This window comes from Oncorhynchus gorbuscha, linkage group LG13 (assembly GCF_021184085.1).
Source record: "Oncorhynchus gorbuscha isolate QuinsamMale2020 ecotype Even-year linkage group LG13, OgorEven_v1.0, whole genome shotgun sequence".
Taxonomy (NCBI): domain Eukaryota; kingdom Metazoa; phylum Chordata; class Actinopteri; order Salmoniformes; family Salmonidae; genus Oncorhynchus; species Oncorhynchus gorbuscha.
The window spans coordinates 38,992,613-39,019,179 of NC_060185.1; the positions used below are offsets into that span (position 1 = coordinate 38,992,613).

The following is a 26,567-nucleotide window of genomic DNA, read 5'->3' on the forward strand; positions in this document are numbered from 1 at the left end:
CTTTCCTGAGGACGGCTCACCTCTCACAGTTCTGGGCGACTTTAACCTCCCCGCGTCTACCTTTGACTCATTCCTCTCTGCCTCCTTCTTTCCACTCCTCTCCTCTTTTGACCTCACCCTCTCACCTTCCCCCCCTACTCACAAGGCAGGCAATACGCTCGACCTCATCTTTACTAGATGCAGTTCTTCCACTAACCTCATTGCAACTCCCTCCAAGTCTCCGACCACTACCTTGTATCCTTTTCCCTCTCGCTCTCATCCAACACCTCCCACACTGCCCCTACTCGGATGGTATCGCGCCGTCCCAACCTTCGCTCTCTCTCCCCCGCTACTCTCTCCTCTTCCATCCTATCATCTCTTCCCTCCGCTCAAACCTTCTCCAACCTATCTCCTGATTCTGCCTCCTCAACCCTCCTCTCCTCCCTCTCTGCATCCTTTGACTCTCTATGTCCCCTATCCTCCAGGCCGGCTCGGTCCTCCCCTCCCGCTCCGTGGCTCGATGACTCATTGCGAGCTCACAGAACAGGGCTCCGGGCAGCCGAGCGGAAATGGAGGAAAACTCGCCTCCCTGCGGACCTGGCATCCTTTCACTCCCTCCTCTCTACATTTTCCTCCTCTGTCTCTGCTGCTAAAGCCACTTTCTACCACGCTAAATTCCAAGCATCTGCCTCTAACCCTAGGAAGCTCTTTGCCACCTTCTCCTCCCTCCTGAATCCTCCTCCCCCTCCTCCCTCTCTGCAGACGACTTCGTCAACCATTTTGAAAAGAAGGTCGACGACATCCGATCCTCGTTTGCTAAGTCAAACGACACCGCTGGTTCTGCTCACACTGCCCTACCCTGTGCTCTGACCTCTTTCTCCCCTCTCTCTCCAGATGAAATCTCGCGTCTTGTGACGGCCGGCCGCCCAACAACCTGCCCGCTTGACCCTATCCCCTCCCCTCTTCTCCAGACCATTTCCGGAGACCTTCTCCCTTACCTCACCTCGCTCATCAACTCATCACTGACCGCTGGCTACGTCCCTTCCGTCTTCAAGAGAGCGAGAGTTGCACCCCTTCTGAAAAAACCTACACTCGATCCCTCCGATGTCAACAATTACAGACCAGTATCCCTTCTTTCTTTTCTCTCCAAAACTCTTGAACGTGCCGTCCTTGGCCAGCTCTCCCGCTATCTCTCTCTGAATGTCCTTCTTGATCCAAATCAGTCAGGTTTCAAGACTAGTCATTCAACTGAGACTGCTCTCCTCTGTATCACGGAGGCGCTCCGCACTGCTAAAGCTAACTCTCTCTCCTCTGCTCTCATCCTTCTAGATCTATCGGCTGCCTTCGATACTGTGAACCATCAGATCCTCCTCTCCACCCTCTCCGAGTTGGGCATCTCCGGCGCGGCCCACGCTTGGATTGCGTCCTACCTGACAGGTCGCTCCTACCAGGTGGCGTGGCGAGAATCTGTCTCCTCACCACGCGCTCTCACCACTGGTGTCCCCCAGGGCTCTGTTCTAGGCCCTCTCCTATTCTCGCTATACACCAAGTCACTTGGCTCTGTCATAACCTCACATGGTCTCTCCTATCATTGCTATGCAGACGACACACAACTAATCTTCTCCTTTCCCCCTTCTGATGACCAGGTGGCGAATCGCATCTCTGCATGTCTGGCAGACATATCAGTGTGGATGACGGATCACCACCTCAAGCTGAACCTCGGCAAGACGGAGCTGCTCTTCCTCCCGGGGAAGGACTGCCCGTTCCATGATCTCGCCATCACGGTTGACAACTCCATTGTGTCCTCCTCCCAGAGCGCTAAGAACCTTGGTGTGATCCTGGACAACACCCTGTCGTTCTCAACCAACATCAAGGCGGTGGCCCGTTCCTGCAGGTTCATGCTCTACAACATCCGCAGAGTACGACCCTGCCTCACACAGGAAGCGCCGCAGGTCCTAATCCAGGCACTTGTCATCTCCCGTCTGGATTACTGCAACTCGCTGTTGGCTGGGCTCCCTGCCTGTGCCATTAAACCCCTTCAACTCATCCAGAACGCCGCAGCCCGTCTGGTGTTCAACCTTCCCAAGTTCTCTCACGTCACTCCGCTCCTCCGTTCTCTCCACTGGCTTCCAGTTGAAGCTCGCATCCGCTACAAGACCATGGTGCTTGCCTACGGAGCTGTGAGGGGAACGGCACCTCAGTACCTCCAGGCTCTGATCAGGCCCTACACCCAAACAAGGGCACTGCGTTCATCCACCTCTGGCCTGCTCGTCTCCCTACCACTGAGGAAGTACAGCTCCCGCTCAGCCCAGTCAAAACTGTTCGCTGCTCTGGCCCCCCAATAGTGGAACAAACTCCCTCACGACGCCAGGACAGCGGAGTCAATCACCACCTTCCGGAGACACCTGAAACCCCACCTCTTTAAGGAATACCTAGGATAGGATAAGTACCCCCCTTTAAGATTTAGATGCACTATTGTAAAGTGACTGTTCCACTGGATGTCATAAGGTGAATGCACCAATTTGTAAGTCGCTCTGGATAAGAGCGTCTGCTAAATGACTTAAATGTAATGTAAATGTAAATGACTGCTTGTGATTATATATATCCTCTATGACTGCTTGTGATTCTATATATCCTCTTTGACTGCTTATGGTTCTATATATCCCCTATGACTGCTTGTGGTTCTATATATCTTCTATGACTGCTTGTGGTTCTATATATCTTCTATGACTGCTTGTGGTTCTAAATATCCTCTATGACTGCTTGTAATTATATATATCCTCTATGACTGCTTGTGGTTCTATATATCCTCTATGACTGCTTATAATTATATATATCCTCAATGACTGCTTGTGGTTCTATATATCCTCTTTGACAGCTTGTGATTATATATATCCTCTTTGACTACTTGTGATTATATATATCCTCTTTGACTGCTTGTGATTATATATATCCTCTTTGACTGCTTGTGATTATATATATCCTCTATGACTGCTTGCACTAGAAACTTCTTACCCTACAATCTTCTCCCCCTCTCTCTCTCTCTCTCTCTCTCTCTCTCTCTCTCTCTCTCTCTCTCTCTCTCTCTCTCTCTCTCTCTCAACGTGGCACAGGGCTGACTTCAGTCTGAGGGTAGTGGTTAGTACTAGAGTGCTCAGGGCAGGGTTCAGACACAAAACAACTACCACATAATCACAGTTTCCAAGCAGAGAGAGAGAGAGAGATAGGAAGAGACAGAGAGGGACAAAAAGATGGCGAGAAGGAAAGCCCTTCACATCTCTCTCCCTTCTACTGCTCTATTCTCCACCACTACCTCTTCCCTTGCTTCAACACGCTATCTCTGTCACATACTTCAACACGCTACCTCTTCCCTTGCTTCAACACGCTATCTCTGTCACATACTTCAACACGCTATCTCTGTCATATACTTCAACACGCTACCTCTGTCACATACTTCAACACGCTATCTCTGTCACATACTTCAACACGCTACCTCTTCCCTTGCTTCAACACGCTATCTCTGTCACATACTTCAACACGCTACCTCTTCCCTTTCTTCAACACGCTATCTCTGTCACATACTTCAACACGCTATCTCTGTCACATACTTCAACACGCTATCTCTGTCACATACTTCAACATGCTATCTCTGTCACATACATTAACACGCTACCTCTTCCCTTGCTTCAACACGCTATCTCTGTCACATACTTCAACACGCTACCTCTTCCCTTGCTTCAACATGCTATCTCCTCCCTTGCTTCAACACGCTATCTCTGTCACATACTTCAACACGCTACCTCTTCCCTTGCTTCAACACGCTATCTCTGTCACATACTTCTACACGCTATCTCTGTCACATACTTCAACATGCTATCTCTGTCACATACATCAACACGCGACCTCTTCCCTTGCTTCAACATGCTATCTCTGTCACATACTTCAACACGCTATCTCCGTCACATACTTCAACACGCTACCTCTTCCCTTGCTTCAACACGCTATCTCTGTCACATACTTCAACTCGCTATCTCTGTCACATACTTCAACACGCTACCTCTTCCCTTGCTTCAACACGCTATCTCTGTCACATACTTCAACTCGCTATCTCTGTCACATACTTCAACTCGCTATCTCTGTCACATACTTCAACACGCTACCTCTTCCCTTGCTTCAACACGCTACATCTTCCCTTGCTTCAACACGCTATCTCTGTCACATATTTCAACACGCTATCTCTGTCACATACTTCAACATGCTATCTCTGTCACATACATCAACACGCGACCTCTTCCCTTGCTTCAACACGCTATCTCTGTCACATATTTCAACACGCTACCTCTTCCCTTCCTTCAACATACTATCTCTGTCAATACTTCAACACGCTATCTCCGTCAAATACTTCAACACGCTACCTCTTCCCTTGCTTCAACATGCTACCTCTTCCCTTGCTTCAACACGCTATCTCTGTCACATACTTCAACACGCTACCTCTTCCCTTGCTTCAACACGCTATCTCTGTCACATACTTCTACACGCTATCTCTGTCACATACTTCAACATGCTATCTCTGTCACATACATCAACACGCTACCTCTTCTCTTGCTTCAACACGCTATCTCTGTCACATACTTCAACACGCTATCTCTGTCACATACTTCAACACGCTACCTCTTCCCTTGCTTCAACATGCTATCTCTGTCACATACTTCAACACGCTATCTCCGTCACATACTTCAACACGCTACCTCTTCCCTTGCTTCAACACGCTACCTCTTCCCTTGCTTCAACACGCTATCTCTGTCACATCCTTCAACACGCTACCTCTTCCCTTGCTTCAACACGCTATCTCTGTCACATACTTCAACACGCTATCTCTGTCACATACTTCAACACGCTACCTCTTCCCTTGCTTCAACACGCTATCTCTGTCACATACTTCAACTCGCTATCTCTGTCACATACTTCAACACGCTACATCCTCCCTTTCTTCAACACGCTATCTCTGTCACATACTTCAACTCGCTATCTCTGTCACATACTTCAACACGCTACCTCTTCCCTTGCTTCAACACGCTACCTCTTCCCTTGCTTCAACACGCTATCTCTGTCACATACTTCAACATGCTATCTCTGTCACACACATCAACACGCTACCTCTTCCCTTGCTTCAACACGCTATCTCTGTCACATACTTCAACACGCTACCTCTTCCCTTGCTTCAACATGCTATCTCTGTCACATACTTCAACACGCTACCTCTTCCCTTGCTTCAACACGCTATCTCTGTCACATACTTCTACACGCTATCTCTGTCACATACTTCAACATGCTATCTCTGTCACATACATTAACATGCTACCTCTTCCCTTGCTTCAACACGCTATCTCTGTCACATACTTCAACACGCTACCTCTTCCCTTGCTTCAACATGCTATCTCTTCCCTTGCTTCAACACGCTATCTCTGTCACATACTTCAACACGCTACCTCTTCCCTTGCTTCAACACGCTATCTCTGTCACATACTTCTACACACTATCTCTGTCACATACTTCAACATGCTATCTCTGTCACATACATCAACACGCTACCTCTTCCCTTGCTTCAACATGCTATCTCTGTCACATACTTCAACACGCTATCTCTGTCACATACTTCAACACGCTACCTCTTCCCTTGCTTCAACACGCTATCTCTGTCACATACTTCAACTCGCTATCTCTGTCACATACTTCAACACGCTACCTCTTCCCTTGCTTCAACACGCTATCTCTGTCACATACTTCAACTCGCTATCTCTGTCACATACTTCAACTCGCTATCTCTGTCACATACTTCAACACGCTACCTCTTCCCTTGCTTCAACACGCTACATCTTCCCTTGCTTCAACACGCTATCTCTGTCACATATTTCAACACGCTATCTCTGTCACATACTTCAACATGCTATCTCTGTCACATACATCAACACGCGACCTCTTCCCTTGCTTCAACACGCTATCTCTGTCACATACTTCAACACGCTACCTCTTCTCTTGCTTCAACATACTATCTCTGTCAATACTTCAACACGCTATCTCCGTCAAATACTTCAACACGCTACCTCTTCCCTTGCTTCAACATGCTACCTCTTCCCTTGCTTCAACACGCTATCTCTGTCACATACTTCAACACGCTACCTCTTCCCTTGCTTCAACACGCTATCTCTGTCACATACTTCTACACGCTATCTCTGTCACATACTTCAACATGCTATCTCTGTCACATACATCAACACGCTACCTCTTCCCTTGCTTCAACACGCTATCTCTGTCACATACTTCAACACGCTATCTCTGTCACATACTTCAACACGCTACCTCTTCCCTTGCTTCAACATGCTATCTCTGTCACATACTTCAACACGCTATCTCCGTCACATACTTCAACACGCTACCTCTTCCCTTGCTTCAACACGCTACCTCTTCCCTTGCTTCAACACGCTATCTCTGTCACATCCTTCAACACGCTACCTCTTCCCTTGCTTCAACACGCTATCTCTGTCACATACTTCAACACGCTATCTCTGTCACATACTTCAACACGCTACCTCTTCCCTTGCTTCAACACGCTATCTCTGTCACATACTTCAACTCGCTACATCCTCCCTTTCTTCAACACGCTATCTCTGTCACATACTTCAACTCGCTATCTCTGTCACATACTTCAACACGCTACCTCTTCCCTTGCTTCAACACGCTACCTCTTCCCTTGCTTCAACATGCTATCTCTGTCACATACTTCAACATGCTATCTCTGTCACACACATCAACACGCTACCTCTTCCCTTGTTTCAACACGCTATCTCTGTCACATACTTCAACACGCTACCTCTTCCCTTGCTTCAACATGCTATCTCTGTCACATACTTCAACACGCTACCTCTTCCCTTGCTTCAACACGCTATCTCTGTCACATACTTCTACACGCTATCTCTGTCACATACTTCAACATGCTATCTCTGTCACATACATCAACACGCTACCTCTTCCCTTGCTTCAACACGCTATCTCTGTCACATACTTCAACACGCTACCTCTTCCCTTGCTTCAACACGCTATCTCTGTCACATACTTCAACACGCTATCTCTGTCACATACTTCAACATGCTATCTCTGTCACATACATCAACACGCTACCTCTTCCCTTGCTTCAACACGCTATGTCTGTCACATACTTCAACACGCTACCTCTTCCCTTGCTTCAACACGCTATCTCTGTCACATACTTCAACACGCTATCTCTGTCACATACTTCAACATGCTATCTCTGTCACATACATCAACACGCTACCTCTTCCCTTGCTTCAACACGCTATCTCTGTCACATACTTCAACATGCTATCTCTGTCACATACTTCAACATGCTATCTCTGTCACATACATCAACACGCTACCTCTTCCCTTGCTTCAACACGCTACCTCTTCCCTTGCTTCAACACGCTATCTCTGTCACATACTTCAACACGCTATCTCCGTCACATACTTCAACACGCTACCTCTTCCCTTGCTTCAACACGCTATCTCTGTCACATACTTCAACACGCTATCTCTGTCACATACTTCAACATGCTATCTCTGTCACATACATCAACACGCTACCTCTTCCCTTGCTTCAACACGCTATCTCTGTCACATACTTCAACACGCTACCTCTTCCCTTGCTTCAACATGCTATCTCTGTCACATACTTCAACACGCTATCTCCGTCACATACTTCAACACGCTATCTCTGTCACATACTTCAACATGCTACCTCTTCCCTTGCTTTAACACGCTATCTCTGTCACATACTTCAACACGCTACCTCTTCCCTTGCTTCAACACGCTATCTCTGTCACATACTTCAACTCGCTCTCTCTGTCACATACTTCAACACGCTACCTCTTCCCTTTCTTCAACACGCTATCTCTTCCCTTGCTTCAACACGCTATCTCTGTCACATACTTCAACACGCTACCTCTTCCCTTGCTTCAACATGCTATCTCTGTCACATACTTCAACACGCTATCTCCGTCACATACTTCAACACGCTATCTCTGTCACATACTTCAACATGCTACCTCTTCCCTTGCTTCAACACGCTATCTCTGTCACATACTTCAACACGCTACCTCTTCCCTTGCTTCAACACGCTATCTCTGTCACATACTTCAACTCGCTCTCTCTGTCACATACTTCAACACGCTACCTCTTCCCTTTCTTCAACACGCTATCTCTGTCACATACTTCAACACGCTATCTCTGTCACATACTTCGGTTTCCTCAGCCTGGTGAGCTTATCTAGGACAGCTTGTTCCACTCTTCCTCTGTTGATTCAGGCTGTGTTACTCCTGCATGCTGGTCGATAGCGACAGCTTGAAGAAAATGTCCCTGTAATGTTGTCTTTCCATTACTTTAGTCAGCCACAGGCAGCTGATCTAACAGGGTCAATGGTAAATGCTGGTGTGTGTTTTTTATTAACTCTCCACTGATCCTGAGCTAAAACCTGATAGGGAGACACACTCATGCTGCCTGCCCTGCCAGAAACGTGTGTTTCCGTGCATGTGGGTAGGTGTGTGCGGTGTGTTGTCAAGTCAATGTGCATTTTATTTTTAACACTCAACTGGATGTATTGGTACAAATGCGTGTGCATATTCATTTCCTTGGTGTGTGCTGATCTGAGATGGAGGTGAGTCCTGTGAGACATGTTGCTGCACGTGCCGAGACACAGACCGACAGAAACGCGTGTTCGCATGTTGAACAGTCGCTGAGTGTTTTTATCTATGTGCTAGCCTCGTGCTGATACTTGCAATACATGCTGAGGGATTTAGCTCAAAGGCACATTCATTGGGAAATAGGCACAAGTATGATTGTGTGTATGTGTGTGTCACACAAAACTGAAGTTAGAACACACGCTGAGCCATGTTGCACAGAATGCATTACATGTGTGTGCGTGCAGACTTGCATATATGATGTACACTACCGGTCCAAAGTTTTAGAACACCTACTCATTCAAGGGTTTTTCTTTATTTGGACTATTTCTACATTGTAGAATAATAGTGAAGACATGTTATCCAGGCAAAGGGTGGCTATTTAAACCATCTCAAATATAAAATATATATGTTTTGTTTAACACTTTTTTGGTTACTACATGACTCCATATGTGTCATTTCATAGTGTTGATGTCTTCACTACTGTTCTACAATGTAGAAAATACTCAAAATAAAGAAAAACCGTTGAATCAGTAGGTATTCTAAAACATTTGACCGGTAGTGTGTGTGTGTGTGTGTGTGTGTGTATATATTTATATAGCTTCAGGCTGAGCTCCTCCCTCCCTATCGCTCTGCTCCTATGTGAGTGATGGGAGGGGTGCTGCATGTCACAACATAGCTTCACTACTGAGCACACCGTCTACCCACAGGGTACGACTGGATCTGTGCGTGGGTCTGAATAAATGTATATCTTTTCTCAGACATGAGTGTCCTATAGGCCTTTACAAATGTAAATGTAGTGTTATATATAGACGTGTGTATCAAAGTATGAGGTAAATGATTTCACAGCCTCTGAAACACACAGACCTTCTCTGAATCTTTCACCTCGGCCCTGGATATGAAGGATAACGTTGTTGTTTTGGTTTGGGGGGAGCGGACGGGTAGGGGCCCCAGACACCGTTAAGCCTTCATAATATAAAGGTCACCTCACCCCTCGACCTCCTCACCGCAAGTTCTTTCTAACCAAGATCCAGCGGGAGATGTTAGAGAGTGGAAACCCTACCCCTGGTCTCCCGTAACTAAACACAGTGGTTCATAGTTCCAATAGTATAGAGTCACACAGAAACAGACCGACTGGCTCTGTGGTGTACGGGCAGCAGGCAGGCTGGCAGACTGATCGGTGGCCATACAGTAGCAGCACACAGCTCCACACAGCCAGTCCCATTAATCAACACTTCCTCTCCCAGCCAGCCGGCGAAACACTGTGGAGACGGTTGCCATGACAACATCAGACCGGCTAGCAGGAAGAGGACACACCTAAGGGACCGGTGTGTGTGTGACTGGCCCAGGGTCTGGTCTTAATATCGTAGCTGAGGTTCATTACAATGAGCTGGCATATGTAGTTTTCGCAAACTGTAGATAACACACATCAAAATGCATATTATCTATCTGCATGAACAATATGTACACCCTTACCTCCAGTCCTCCTAAAAGCCCAGCTCTTTCGGAGGATCTTCTGAGGTGTAAAACCACAGAGGACCCCAAACCCATCCATGCTGGCCTCCCCCACCCCTCTCCCCCTCCATCTGGCTGGTGGTTCGTCTGAGTTGATGTCAAAAAATGTAACAACATGTTGGCAGCCCTCTCCCATCCCCTTTCCACCAGACATTCCCTCTAATAAAGACATGCTGTCTTCCTCCTCTCACAGTATCCTGGATCTGTGTATCCAAATGACATTCCCATGTTGGGAAATGGCAGAAGTGCTCCGGATGTTGAAATTCAAACAGGAAATGAGCTTGTTTTAGTCCAACCATCGTCTCCGCTCTGATATCTCTCCTCGGAGCTCAGTCAGGATTACACAGCTATTTTCTATTCCTATTCTACGCAGAGACATCACAATTCCAAGGCTATACTAAGTCTAGGGAGACGGTCTAGAAACTGTAGGTGTTACCAGTATGCCCTGTGTTACTAAACCTTATGCAAACCGTGTGTGTGTGTGTGTGTGTGTGTGTGTGTGTGTGTGTGTGTGTGTGTGTGTGTGTGTGTGTGTGTGTGTGTGTGTGTGTGTGTGTGTGTGTGTGTGTGTGTGTGTGTGTGTGTGTGTGTGTGTGTGTGTGTGTGTGTGTGTGTGTGTGTGTGTGTGTGTATACTGTACATTTTGAACAGTCATCCAACTCTGAACTCCAAGTCAGGAACTCTGGTCTCTTTCTAGAGCAGTATATTGTCTATATTGTCTATATTGTCTATATTGTCTATATTGTCTATATTGTCTATAAAAGTGGATCCTGATTTTTATTTTCCATCCTTTGTAGACCACATAGGTCTAATAAATGAATAAATGATGGATGTGTAGTGGCTTTGCTGGCATGCATCTAAACAAATTGGTTGACTTTGCCCCGCCAAGATTTACATGCTAAAATCACCACTGACATCCACTACAATCCTCAAAGTACTATGGCATTCTTACCCCTGCCTGGACCCTTATCCCAAAGAGAGAGAGAGTTAGGTGGAGGGAGGCAGACTTCTCCCATAGAAGGCCTCGACAATGAGCTGACCAGGTAATGAATATTGACACAGGCGGATTACCCATACTGTAGATACAGCATGGTACTGGAGATACCATCTCTCACCCTTTCTTCCTCTCTGTACTCCCCCTCTCCCTCCCACATTCCAGACATGCCTTAGGGAGATAAAGAGGCCTCCAGGACGGTCACACAAAGGCAGCAGCTATTGTCTGTTAGGACTGAGAGGAGAGGGCTGGGCTTTAGGATGCCAAAGAAGAGTGCTCTCTTCTCTCTCTCTTCCAGTGCTCTTCGGCTCTCAGACCACATACACACGCACGCACGCGCGCGCACGCACGCACGCACGCACGCGCGCGCACGCACGCACGCACGCACGCACGCACGCACGCACGCACGCACGCACGCACACACGCACACACACACACACACACACACACACACACACACACACACACACACACACACACACACACACACACACACACACACACACACACGCAACAGACAAACTCAAACACACACAAATTAAACAAGAGTAAATCAAAAATGCTGACCTCAATAGGCAACAAACAGTGTGTGGGTCAGATTTGACAAGATTCCAGCATACTTTATAACCACATCGCTCCAGCCCTCTTCACACCTACCCACAAGCTGACAATCAACCATAAAACATTTATCCGAAGGAACCTTCTATATGCCTGGTTGGCGTCATGTAAAAAATAACTCCAATATGCAGCCTGTCATCAGTGCCAGACCAGAATGGAGCCTGTGGATCTGAAATCCTGCAGCGGTGATCCTTAAGACACTGCAACAGCACCCTCTGCTGGGCGAAACACAAAATCACCAAAACAAATGATCCACCGAATAGGCATGTCTTGTTTCCTGCCACATCCTCATACCCACAGGCCGTAGACCAGGGGAGGACAACAGGGGCTTCAGGGTTTTATTTTGCTCCAGCCCAGATCTAACACATCCTGATTAAACGTATCAACTAATCAGGGTCTTCAATTTAGCTGTGCTAGTGCTGGTCCCTCTCAGACTGGAGTTGCCCAGCCCGGCAGTGTTTCTCCATGCTCCTCCAGCAGCAGACTGGAAGCTGAGAAGGAGTCAGGAGTCAGGACTCCAGTCTGCAGCACATAGCTTAGTGCCACATTACCCCACTAATCTCTCCTTATCCCAGCATTCCCGCACGCACATAATATTCCCCAAGTTCACCTGACACAGATAACTGTTGGATTACCACATGACGAAATCCTCAGGGATCACAGAGAAAGTAGGAAAACATGACAGTGAACATGTTCAACAACCCCTCCACACACAGCAGGGTGGGAGTCCTTTAGAACCTGGAGTCTGGAGATATATTGTGCTGTTGCAATTATTGCCCCGTATTAATACCAGCTTTCTATTATCTGTGAAAACAACAATAGCGCAGGTCCAGTGACCCACAACCTCACGCACCACTTCATACAATATGTGGCTTGATTTGTCCCACCATGACTGACATCCTCACAACTGACATGCTTCATCTTACACCATCCAACACTAAACAAGTCACAGAAATCGCACACACGGACACATGCTTGCACACACACACACACACACACACACACACACACACACACACACACACACACACACACACACACACACACACACACACACACACACACACACACACACACACACACACACACACACACACACACACACACACACACACACACACACACACACACACACACACAACTCACTGAGGTGTAGGCGGTCTTTCCCAGGCTGTGGTTGTGATTGAGGTTCTGGTTCTCCTGCTCTCTGCTCTGCAACCCCGCCAGGTGTCTCTCCAGAGCTGCCCAGTCCATGGTGGGCAGGGACTCTTCCTCCACAATCTCCTCCTCTCTGTATCCCCCCATCCGTCCTCCTATTCCCCCTCCTCCACCACCCCCTCCTCCAATGCCACCTCTTCCCCGGCTGGAGCGCCTGTGGCTGGGTTTGGTGGCCCCCGTGCCCCTGGGTAGGGGCCTGGTAGGGGAGTGGGGCAGGATCAGGTTGCCATTCTGTTTCAGTTCCTCAGGCACGGCAGCAGCGAAGGTGGCTGTGTGTCCACTGTGAGCAGGAAGAGGTGGAGGCTTCACATCCTGGAACTCCTCGGCCAGGCTGCGGCTGTTCACTGGCTTCCTGTAGCCTCCGCCAGGTGCCCCTATCCCCCCCACAACTCCACCCTCCTCCTGGCCATGGGGCTGCTGGGAGCTGTAGTCATCCCCGTACTCGCTCTTCCACTCCTCGATCACCTTTTTCTTGTACTCCTGGTAGTCCTCATCCTCCTCATAGTCCTCATCCTCTAGGGTTGCCAGATCCAGGGAGGGAGAGGATTTGTAGTCCTCTTCTAAGGTTGCCAGTTCCAAAGATGGGGAGGATTTGTAGTCATCTAGGGTTGCCAGTTCCAGGGATGGGGAGGACTTGTAGTCCTCCAGGCATGCCAGGTCTAAGGAGGGAGAACAGGGTGTCACCTTGTTGGAGTTGGACTCGGAGCTGGAGCGACTGGAGGCGTCGCTCCCCAAGTCCATGCCATCCTCCCGGTAGTCCTGCAACAGAGGGAGAAAGAGGGATGAAGAGAAAGGCGGGAGAGAGAAGGAATGGAGAAAAATATATCAAAATAGAAGTAAGAAAGAATGAGAGTTGGAAAGATAAATTATAATAGTGAGAGAAAGATAGAGGTTTGAAAGAGAGAAAGGGAGGGGGGAGAGGAAGAGAAAGACACACAAACAGAGAATTTAGGGAAGTGTGCACACAGAGATTACTGTTGTGGTTTGAGACCAACAACCACAAAACACTTCCTGGTAGAATTCCCTTCCTCTACATTCATTTCCTTGGCACGGTTTCAGTCCCTCTCTGATGGACTCTCTCCTCTCCTCCCTGAGACAACCTCTCCTACCAGACTCACTCGCTACTTCTTCTGTTTATTCATATCTGAGGTCTGCATTGTGACAGCTGAACCAGAGAGAGAGAGAGAGAGAGAGAGAGAGAGAGAGAGAGAGAGAGAGAGAGAGAGAGAGAGAGAGAGAGAGAGAGAGATCTGCTGTTAGAGGGACTTGAACCAGAGAGAGAGAGAGAGCAGTGATTTATCCTATCATCACACATTACACACATCTTCTCAAAGATGCTGCCACAATGTATTAGCTTATCTGTGTCTTTGGCAAAGTCATCCCAACATTATTGGTCAGTGTGAGTATTACCAATCTCTTTCTCCAATAGTCCAAAGGTGAATGACACTGGCTGACATTGTGCCATGGCTCTATATATAGTATACATTGCAGTGTCTGTGGGTGAATTAAACAGATGAGTCCAGGGTGGCTGTCTGACCTTGACTGTCTGCAGTGTGAGGTCACAGTGTGTGTTGCTGTTGTTGTCCAGTGCCAGAGCAATCACTGTCTGATTGATTACCAACTTAATGAAAATGCCTGCCTTGTTTATGGGCCTCCACAAATCTCAGCGTGACCTGAACCTCTTTGAGTGTTTTCACCTCTTTTTTTCATGGGCTGCATTAACATAGTGCCTGGCATCACATTAAAAAGTTAATGAAAAACAAGCAGCAGGAACTTATTCAGAGTCACAATCGGAAAAACACATTGCTGCACATCCAACACACTAAGAGTTATTGATTGATGATGATTATTGTCCATCAAGAGGATTTTTTTTCTTGTGGCCAGTTAGTTTTGAAATACACCAAAGAATGGGATTCATAAGGTGTTGATTAAATGAGTGTCATACATTTGATTAGAATTCGCAAACCCTGACATTTAAAAACAATCAATGTAACCACCAACATAGACAAACACCAGTAACACTTTTTTTCCCCAACCACATTCGGGAAAGACGTATTTTAAAGGGGCACGTAGCATGCCGAGCAGACACCCATACATTTCCAATCATTGCGCTAACGCTAGCTAGCATTGACTCGCGAAACTTCCTTCATACTGGACACAAGGAAATACAAAATGGTTTCCACAAATTAATCTTAAATATCTGTTTATAAATATATAATAACAGTTATTATGCAGTTTAAATGCAGACCTGCATATGAAATGATACATGTAATCCGTTACACGTAAGGGATTACAAAAGAAAACCTGATGAATGTAATCCGTTACATTAACAGCAAAAAAAATATTGTAATCAGATTACAGATACTTTTGAAAAACTAGATGAATACTTCGAGGATTACTTTAAATTCAGAAAGGATGTTTGCAAAAAATAATGTTGGGGAATCTTCTCTGTTTTCTCAATGACATTCAAATCACCTTTGAAAAAAGGAGCAAATGCAGTGTGAGGCCATTTGTTCAATGTGAGCGAGTCTGACCATAAATCAAAGACAAATATGATGACACACCAAATGTGTTTGGATGGATCGTGGGAAAAGAGCTGAAATAGTATTTTGTAGGCTACAGTCCAAGCAATGTCTTCCAATGGAACGACTGCTGTCGGCATCCTAAGATTATCCAATTTGAATAAACGCTTGGCGGTAAGGATGACAGCAGTGGTGTAGTCTATGGCGATACGGATATCACTTATTATTGATATCTACACAGCGCATTGATGTGAATCACACTGCTGCTCTCTCATTTAGCTATTTGCGCCTTACGGATTGTGGTTGTTGTGGACGGCTGTTCACAAATGTAAATGTGTATTTGAACCCAATAATGGTTTAATTAGAGAAGTTTAAACTGCCTATCAAACATTATTTTCGAAACCAGTGGACAACCACTGAAAAATGCGCTCTTGCAACAGCTACATAATGCGGATCCCAGCCTATGGAATAAAAGTTAGGCTGTAAAAAAAAGGTGGAATCTGAAGTTGTTACATCCATTTTTGGATGTATATATATACATATATATATATATACATATATACATATACATATACATATATATATATATATATATATATACACTACCGTTCAAATGTTTGGTGTCACTTAGGCATTTCCTTGTTTTCCATGAAAACATACATGTAATGAGTTGCAAAGTGAATAGGAAATATAGTCAAGACGTCCACAAGGTTATAAATAATGATTTTCAATTTAAATAATAATTGTGTCCTTCAAACTTTTCTTTTGTCAAAGAATCCTCAATTTGCCGCAATTACAGCCTTGCAGACATTTGGCATTCTAGTTGTTAATTTGTTGAGGTAATCTGAAGAGATTTCACCCTATGCTTCCAATTGGATTGGCTTGATGGGCACTTCTTATGTAGCATATGGTCAAGCTGCTCCCACAACAGCTCAATAGGGTTGAGATCCGGTGACTGTGATGGCCACTCCATTACAGACAGAATATCAGCTGACTGCTTCTTCCCTAAATAGTTATTGCATAGTTTAGAGCTGTGCTTTGGGTCATTGTCTTGTTGTTGGAGGAAATTGGCTCCAATTAAACACCTTCCACAGGGTATGGCATGGTGTTGCAAAATGGAGTGATAGCCTTCCTTCAAAATCCCCTTTACCCTGTACAAATCTCCCACTTTACCACCACCAAAGCACCCCCAGACCATCACCATCATTTAATGAAGCTGCCAGTTGAGGACTTGTGAGGTGTCTGTTTCTCAAACTAGGCAATCTAATGTACTTGTCCTCTTGCTCAGTTGTGCACAGGGGCCTCCCACTCCTCTTTCTATTCTGGTTAGAGCCAGTTTGTGCTGTTCTGTGAAGAGAGTAGTGCACAGCGTTGTACCAGATATTCAGTGTCTTGGCAATTTCTCGCATGAAATAGCCTTAATTTCCCAGAACAAGAATAGACTGACGAGTTTCAGAAGAAAATCCTTTGTTTCTGGCCATTTTGAGCCTGTAATCGAACCCACAAATGATGATGCTGCAGATACTCAACTAGTCTAAAGAAGGCCAGTTGTATTGCTTCTTTAATCAGGACAACAATTTTCAGCTCTGCTAACATAATTGCAAAAGGGTTTTCTAATGAACAATTAGCCTTTTAAAATTATAAACATGGATTAGCTAACACAACATGCCATTGGAACACAGGAGTGATGGTTGCTGATAATGGGCCTCTGTACGCCTATGTAGATATTCCATTAAAAAATCTACCATTTCCACTTACAATAGTCATTTACAACATTAACAATGTCTACACTGGATTTCTGATCAATTTTATGTTATTTTAATGGACAAAAAAAAGTGCTTTTCTTTCAAAAACAAGTACATTTCTAAGTGACCCCAAACTTTTGAACCGTAGTGTATATATACATTGATTCTTGAAGAATATAATTTAAACACGCCTCATGAACTTAGTTCAACTGTCACACTCCATTAGAAGCTTGTTTTTCTCCAATGTTTGTAAACATTGTAAATGTAAACAAGCACTGTATAGCCTCATAACATGGTTAAAACAATCGTTTTAATATCATGGATGATCAGTCCTTGCATCCATAGCTTTGTCTATTCATCTGAGAGGGGTTACATTTATCCAGGCCCATCCCTCAGCTTTTTACCAACATATTTGTTAATTTGCCCCTTAAACAGCTGCATATTATCAAGATATCAAAGTGTCACCAACAAAAAGGTATACAATGAGACCTATAGCAAATGCAGCATATGGCATTACTTTCTCACATGTAAATAGCACTTTTCAGTAGTGTTCAAAGCATGCCATTCCATGAGCGCAGCATTTATTTTTCAACTTGAATCAATGAGCCCAATCAGTCCCCCATGACAACAAAATCATAAACCACAGAGTAGGGCTGGCTAGTCCTTAGACTTAGGCTCATGCTCAGGTAAAACAATTTGGCTAATCTATACTTGCATATTTCCAGGTCCTATTCTTGAAGATCAAGGGGTATAACATTTATTGGAATGACTGGAATCGTGATAGACTTTGGCCTTTAATGTAAAGATACAATTGAATCGTATTATTATGATATATAGTAGAAAGCGATGGGTTAGAAGAAGCCTACATAACCAACTCATAAAGTAAAATGTAACATCCATATATGGACAGCTATATAAACTTGAACATTGATTTACTGCAATACTTTGTTCAATTGGTAACATACATTCTTGTCTTCTTCTAATGCCCCTGAAGGGGAAAGTAATCTAAAAGTAACGTAAAGTAATTATTTCATTTCTTCTCCCAGGCCCAGACAAACCAGTATAATCTGGAGGGGGGCAGGATGGCAACAGTCGAGATGTTGGCAACAGTGGCTCACTGTAACTCGCACTCTCGCAAGATGGCAATGTTTCGTTACATTGATGTTATATTATACATGTGGAATATTTTTATAAGGACAACATCTGAAAAGGGGGTTGACACACTGATTCATAGCTTGCACGTAGTGTCAATGTCGTAGTAGGCTAGTTGACGTCTAGGCGTGGGGTATAAACGCGCGTGCGTCCTGCACCTCCCCTCATATGTCCGAGTCCAGTCACGTTTATGATTAAGATTCGAGATCAAAATGTTGTGTAGCCCACATGTGACATATCGCCTACATGAAGTCACGAATCCTTGCGCAGACTTTCAAAGAGTGTAGCGTTCGTTACAATTTGCTACAATGTAGCAAACCTTACCAAAATGCTCATCGAAAACACCGGCTCTATCAGTGATCCATCCGGCCGATGTTATTCGAAATTCCTCCTGCCATTCCACGATTATTCAAGGACGATTTTATATTAGCCTACTCTGCACATTATAAATAAGAAGATGGATAAGGGATCATGGCGTCCTTACTTTAATCTCCAGCCATTGAAGTAGGCTACCACCGTAGCCTATAGTGGGGAAACGGTGGGAATCCGTTTTAAATCTCAACCTGCGAGTCCTTAAAAGGGCAACGGCTCAATTGGTGGAAAAGAGCGTAGCGTAGCCTCTATAACTATTCTGAAAGAAAATTAAACGTCTCTAGCCCTATCAAACACGTTGGAATTAAAGTGACGCTTCCAGTTCCTGTATTATCATATTAAAACAATTTTGGGCTTCGGTTCATTTGAGTCCGTGTAAAATGTGTAGCCTTATTATTTTAAGAAGGCGAGAAATCCCGTCAGACAGCTGGGCGGGGGAGCGGTGGGGCCCGCTTTGGTTGATCCTCTCTGCGATTAACTTCGCAGCGGACACACTGGGTGGATTTGGCCACACAATACATGCAAATTGACAGCTGCGCGGAACCCCACCCCGCCAGCGATGCGAGCGTTTTGGGCTTAATTATTGTATTGGAGAGGACACTGGCCACAATAATAAACCCCTGTCATTTTTTATGTAATTGTGAATAATCTACAACAACAATTTTGCACTTGCTTAGTAGGCTAAATGGGCATTACATTTAACACACCATGCCTCTTCTCCCCAAATCAGTGTCATTTAGGCTACCCAAAACACTGCTCTGTGCAATAGCCTGTGTTCAGCTAATGCCAATTAATACAAACCTTTAATGCAGGTAAATATCAACTTCATAAACAGATAGAGCGCACATAGCCGTATGCTGAGTCATTCATCCACAAATGATGTAATGTTCCTAAAAAAAGTCACGGGAGAAACCTCACTTCCCCCGGCAACAGCGGTGACAGAACCGCCCAATTTCACAACGCAGATGACAACGAACATAACGAGAGCACACTGACGACAGGGTTCCTATCAATAGACCACACTGCACTACATATCAATAACAAAGGTTTATGCCTCCATGGTAAGGCTGCTATAGGCTGTTGAATAAGACTATATCCGAAAATAAACCAGCCCAGGCACACACAGTACTAATGATAGCCTACTAACCTGCAAACGCCCTATAGTAAAAATGTCTGAATGACAGAAAACAGCCTATTTAAATACATCTATTTTGACCGATGACCTATAGAAGACATGAAAGAAGGTAATGCAAATAGCCCAGCCTATGGGTTGCTTAGTCATAACAACAAACGCATCACCAATACTTACTGTCATTTTCTCTGTAAAATGTCTTGTCTCAAGACATCTTAAAGTCAATAGCAGACAACAATTGGATCTTTATTTGTCAGTATAACTCAGTAGTTGGTGAGGATATTATCCGCTACCCGGAGATATTACAGAAAGCCGGTAGATTGTTGAGAACGTATGCCAGTCCAGTCATTGCTCTGTGTGTATCCGCGGCGGAACTCGAGCACTCCCGAGGCTGGGTAAAAAAAAACACGCGTTAAAAAAATCTAAAATAGATGCGTTACAAAAAATCCCCGATTTTGCCAGCGCTCTGGTCGCCGCTCTTCTCTTCTCGCCCAGTACAGATGTCAAACGTCGCTTCTACCGTTCAGTGCATGCACACACAGGCTCACACAATGATTGGCGAGAGAATGTGAATGTGTATCTCCCTCTGCGCGTTTTTATCGTCCGCACAAGTCAGCCTCACACATACTGTATCTCTGCTTTCCAGTGTACTCGACTAAACGCTCACACACATGCAAAGAAGCTCACTGCCACAGCGGCGTCTCAACTTCCCAGCGCTCTATCGCAGCAAGCTGCTCTGAGAACAAACTGATGACAGAACAACAGCCCTGCCTTCTGCACTCACTGACCTTGCGAATTGTATATTGAGGTAATAAAATGATAGAATGAGAGAGAGAGAGAGAGAGAGGGGAAGAGAGAAAATGAGAGAGATAAAAAAAAAGAGCCCAACACTATATCTAGTTGAATAATTCAATATGCTCTGGTGTTCTGAGTAGGTTTTGAACAGTTTCTGTTATTTTGTGACTGCATAAGCTATAAGCACCCTTAGACATCTCAACGAATCTGTTGTCATATCCTTTGTAGTTGAGATCACTTTACTTTTCACAAGTGATTGAAGGCTTGTTAGTGCTATGTTGATGATCAAAAATATAAATCAAGTCTTCTGGGCAGAGAGTCTGTTTTGTTACCAAGCTCTGTTTAGTCTCAGTCTTTTGCCAGACTGCCATGCAGTAGGGTGGCACTGGGCAGCACTGTCCACAGAGTTCACACAGTGTGTGTCTCAAATCACACCTTATTCCATATAGTGCACTACTCTTGGCTAGAGACCTCTGACATCTCATTCTCCATCTCACTTTTAACCAAGGCCTATTCTGCATATAGTACACTACTATCCAAAAGTAGTGCAGAATACCCACGGGACAAAAACTGGTTGAATCAAAAAAGAATCCAAGTAATTTCAACCCCCCAAATCTATGTGATTATGTTGAATCAACGTGGGAAACTAACTGGATTTGCAAAAAGTTCTCAACGTAAGGGTATTTCATCTTTTTTCACGGAACGTTTAACCTAAATCCAATGACATTGTGAAATGTTTTGTTGAGTTCACATTGAGTTCACTTAAGTTGACAACTCAGTATACTTTTTAAACATATATTTTTATTCAAGTTTTACCAAATGTACATCAATGTAAATACAAAGATTTGACCATATCCCTCCCTCCCTCCCTCCCTCCCTCCCTCCCTCCCTCCCTCCCTCCCTCCCTCCCTCCCTCCCTCCCTCCCTCCCTCCCTCCCTCCCTCCCTCCCTCCCTCCCTCCCTCCCTCCCTCCCTCCCTCCCCCTCCCTCCCTCCCTCCCTCCCTCCCTCACAACACATCTACACCCCAACCCCTTCCTCCCTCCCTCCACACCACACATCTACTCCGCAACCCCTCCCTCCCTCTCTCCACACTACACATCTACCCCCAACCCCTCCCTCCCACCTCACCACACATCTACCCCCAACACCACCCTCCCACCTCACCACACATCTACCCCCAACCCCTCCCTCCCTCTCTCCACACCACACATCTACCCCCAACCCCTCCCTCCCTCTCTCCACACCACACATCTACCCCCAACCCCTCCCTCCCTCTCTCCACACCACACATCTACCCCCAACCCCTCCCTCTCTCCACACCACACATCTACTCCCCAACCCCTCCTTCCCTCTCTCCACACCACACATCTACCCCCAACCCCTCCCTCCCTCCACACCACACATCTACCCCCAACCCCTCCCTCCCTCTCTCCACACCACACATCTACCCCCAACCCCTCCCTCCCTCTCTCCACACCACACATCTACCCCCAACCCCTCCCTCCCTCTCTCCACACCACACATCTACCCCCAACCCCTCCCTCTCTCCACACCACACATCTACTCCCCAACCCCTCCTTCCCTCTCTCCACACCACACATCTACCCCCAACCCCTCCCTCCCTCCACACCACACATCTACTCCCCAACCCCTCCCTCCCTCCACACCACACATCTACTCCCCAACCCCTCCCTCCCTCCACACCACACATCTACTCCCCAACCCCTCCCTCCCTCCACACCACACATCTACCCCCAACCCCTCCCTCCCTCCACACCACACATCTACTCCCCAACCCCTCCCTCCTTCCACACCACACATCTACTCCCCAACCCCTCCCTCTCTCCACACCACACATCTACTCCCCAACCCCTCCCTCCCTCCCTCCCTCCACACCACACATCTACCCCCAACCCCTCCCTCCCTCTCTCCACACCACACATCTACCCCCAACCCCTCCCTCCCTCTCTCCACACCACACATCTACCCCCAACCCCTCCATCCCTCCCACCTCACCACACATCTACCCCCAACCCCTCCCTCCCACCTCACCACACATCTACCCCCAACCCCTCCCTCCCTCTCTCCACACCACACATCTACCCCCAACCCCTCCCTCCCTCTCTCCACACCACACATATACCCCCCAACCCCTCCCTCCCTCTCTCCACACCACACATCTACTCCCCAACCCCTCCCTCAGTAATGAAATATCTTCCATTACTGTCTGAAATATCATTAGTAGTAGAGAAATGTAGTAGAGAAATGTGTTATTTTACAAACCAAAATTCCAACACCTAAGTCTGAATGGAAAACCTGACGGAACCTGGAGTTTTGTAGCCTTGAGTGATCTTTAATGTGTAAATGGTAAAAATAACACATCTGCTTTTAGCTTTTTCAAATGGGAGAAGACCTGAGAACTCTTGACAGGATTATTCATTGTTTTAGTATTCCAAGATAAAAACTTCATAGGATTAGGCCTACCTATTCCAATATTACTATTATTAGCATTGTTTGCCATCTAACATTTTGAAATGAAAAAGGTGTGAAAACAGACCAAGCATTTGCAAAGATAAAAGAGAAAACGGGTGAAAAATGCAATAAAATAAAATACAAAATAGAACCAAAAAGGTAATTGTAGGCTAGGCTATGCATGCTACCTGGCAAAAGAGTAGGTCTTAGATCCAAGATACGGCTCAGAAGTGACTGTCAGAACAACACTGGGCGTCCTCGTGTGAGTAAAACTGTAGCTTCCCCCAGCATGTTCAACGTGAAGACGAGCAGAGAAGCGGAGTGAGAATTTCACTTTCTTCTCATGAAAGTTGTGTTTCACCTCAAGGAATTTAGCTCTTTTCTTGGTAACATTCGAGCTGAGGTCAGGAAAGATGAAAACCTTCCGTCCGCAGAAGTGTAGCTGGTCTCTGCCCTGCCTCTGGATGATGTGCTCCTTGTCACTGTAGTTGTGAAAAAGGACGATAAATACTCTAGGCTTGGAGTTGTCGTCTCCGCCCGCCGGGGAGGGGCCAATGCAGTGGGCTCTGTCCAGCTTCGGGGGTGATGGAACGATGGCCGGACCCAGCACCTCCGCAAACAAGTCTGATATGACCTTAACTGAATCCCCTCCTTCAAATCCTCTGGTATGCCAACAACCCAAAGATTGCAACGGCGAGACCGGGATTCCAGGTCATCGGTCTTGTCAATCAGCTTCTGAATTTCAGAGCTCAGACGGGCGACCTTTTTCACAAGGGCTACTATGCGGCTACTGTAGTCACACAGGTCATGTTCAAAGCCTTCAAGTCGGCGGCCTTGTTCATCCGCAGCGGCTCAGACACCATCCAGGAAGGCCGGAGAAGGGGCTCAGACACCATCCAGGAAGGCCGGAGAAGGGGGCCAGACACCATCCAGGAAGGCCGGAGAAGGGGCCCAGACACCATCCAGGAAGGCCGGAGAAGGGGCTCAGACACCATCCAGGAAGGCCGGAGAAGGGGCCCAGACACCATCCAGGAAGGCCGGAGAAGGGGCTCAGACACCATCCAGGAAGGCCGGAGAAGGGGCTCAGACACCATCCAGGAAGGCCGGAGAAGGGGCTCAGACACCATCCAGGAAGGCCGGAGAAGGGGCCCAGAGCACCATCCAGGAAGGCCAGAGAAGGGGCCCAGAGCAGCATCGATGGCCGTTTTGAGCTGAGGGGCAATGGTAGCTGTAAATTCTGAGACCAGAACCGAACTGAGATTCTGAAGATCTTTCTGAAGATCTGTGGGGAGTGTGACTGCATGAAACTCCCTAACAGTTGGACTGGAGACGGCGCCATTGCAATTCACATTTGCCATTACGGTTGAAATGTTAGTTACAGGTCTTCTGCTCCTCAGATCGTGTGACATTTGAATCAAAAAGGTAACTTACGAACTCATCAATCAAATCTGATATGTAAGAAAGTGAAATGCAAAGTAAAAATTTGGCAAAATGAACTAATGCGTAGGAGCTCATCTGCAAGCTACTTCTCCATTCACATGCTAAACCGGAAGCCCGGCAACTCAGTGGTTTTACTGGCGTCTGTGCCCAGTGGGTAGGATGTAATCTGAGATTTACCACTGCTGAATTCACCCCATGCACATATGGACAGCTGCACTCACAGGGTTGAGACAGGGTTAACACAAACATGTTATTCCTCTGGCAGGTTTTCTGATTAGAACAGCTGGTAGTGTAACGTTTTTAGATGAGTATCAAGCTAACACTTACAGCATTACAACCACCTACAGCACATGTAGGCCGCCACATGTCCGCTGTAAGCTGCATGGCCTAAATTTGATCCTTTTAACATACTTTATTGAAGGAGGATGGGAGAGGAGCGGTGTACAGATATATAAATATATAATAGCAGCACAAAGGATTACGGCCTGGTAATGAAAGAGCACTACTTCAAAGACCCCTTACTGAGACACTCTCCTCGCAAAAGAGGGGACACCACCATCAGGGATCTCCCCAAAGAGAGAGGCAGCGGGGGCCCTATCCCTATCTCCTCCTCACACCCCCCATTCCCATATTTCCCGCTTCCCCCATTTCTCATCAGACAAATCCCCCAAACGCCAATTGGTCACAGAGGCAGAGTGAGCTACCAGATAGTTAAATGCCTTTAGGGAAGCTGGGACACTTTTGGGTTCCTCATCTAGTGAGGAACGTGACGTGGGTGAGTTAACACTCTCACCAGGCAATTCACTTGTCAACAGAAGGCTAAGGTAGTGTGTTTTAGTCTCCTACGTACCTCTACTCCCCCCCATCTACACCCACACACCCTCCACTGTGGTACCCAACATTTTTGAAGTTCCTTTATTACCTCCCTTCAAGTTAAGGCCACAGCAATACTTTGATCCAAAATTCCTCTCCACCCTTTACAAATTGGACCAGAAAACATCTGTGAAGTGTCAGAGAAGATCTCAAATGACATGACAGAGATGTCCATGTCATTTCACTCAGAAGGCTTTTGATCGATGTCTTCAACCAACTTACAAAAGAAGACCGTACTGCAGATTACTTTTACTGTAATTTTTGATTTTAGGACAGGTGGTCAATGGAAGTTCACCAGTCAACATCATACAGTATAGTTCACCCCAGGCACCTTCAATCAATAAACCCTGTTGTGTTTCTCTCACTGTGCCCTGTGGTGCCAATGAACAGTGAGGTGGCTATGAAATTACCAGCCAACAGGCCTCACTCGCCACATGGGCGCTCGGCTGGGCACAAAACTAATCCCAGATCTACCTGGAACTGCCTATCTGCCAATCACCCAGAGCTGGGCTGCATGGTGAAATGATTTATCTGACAAATATCACTGAGGTCCTATTACTGACAGAGATATAATGGATAGAAAAAACCCTTTCAGATAATACTGGAAAAACAGGGAACATATCCCTCTGCTTATATCCATCTCACAGGCTCTTAAAAAACAGGCCGCAGGAGGAATAAGAAGAACACACTTGAAATAAGACTTGAGTTGAACCACACAACAGAAAATGAACCGTCAAAAACAGGACAGGACATGGCTGTGGTACAACCCACAAGCCTTGAGTGGGGAAATGACCTGTTAGGTTAGGAGACACTAAATCCCACATGGGGACTCTAACAACCCTCTCCCTTCAGGTCACCATCTCCCGCCATGTCTTGTCAGGTGGATGGGTAAAAAAGATCCAGACCTGAGACTGCTACCAGATACCAACTTCCTGTACCCCAATATACCAAATACCAAAACCCTGTGGGAGCATTGGGAGGGAGACAGGCTGCCATTGATGAATAG

General features: G+C 46.2%; 1 protein-coding gene across 1 annotated transcript in view; it reads right to left on the minus strand.

Annotated features, from left to right (window-relative positions):
• Window positions 1-20,681, minus strand: part of LOC123992852 (schwannomin-interacting protein 1) — a 67,962-nt gene extending 47,281 nt beyond the window's left edge. The window contains exons 1-2 of the mRNA XM_046294420.1: window positions 20,157-20,681; window positions 12,985-13,815 (exon numbers count right to left, since the gene is read on the minus strand). Of these exons, the coding sequence (XP_046150376.1) occupies window positions 12,985-13,815; window positions 20,157-20,162 (837 nt within the window). The 5' untranslated portion in view covers window positions 20,163-20,681. The remainder of the gene's footprint in view (window positions 1-12,984; window positions 13,816-20,156) is intronic.
• Window positions 20,682-26,567: the final 5,886 nt, after the last annotated feature.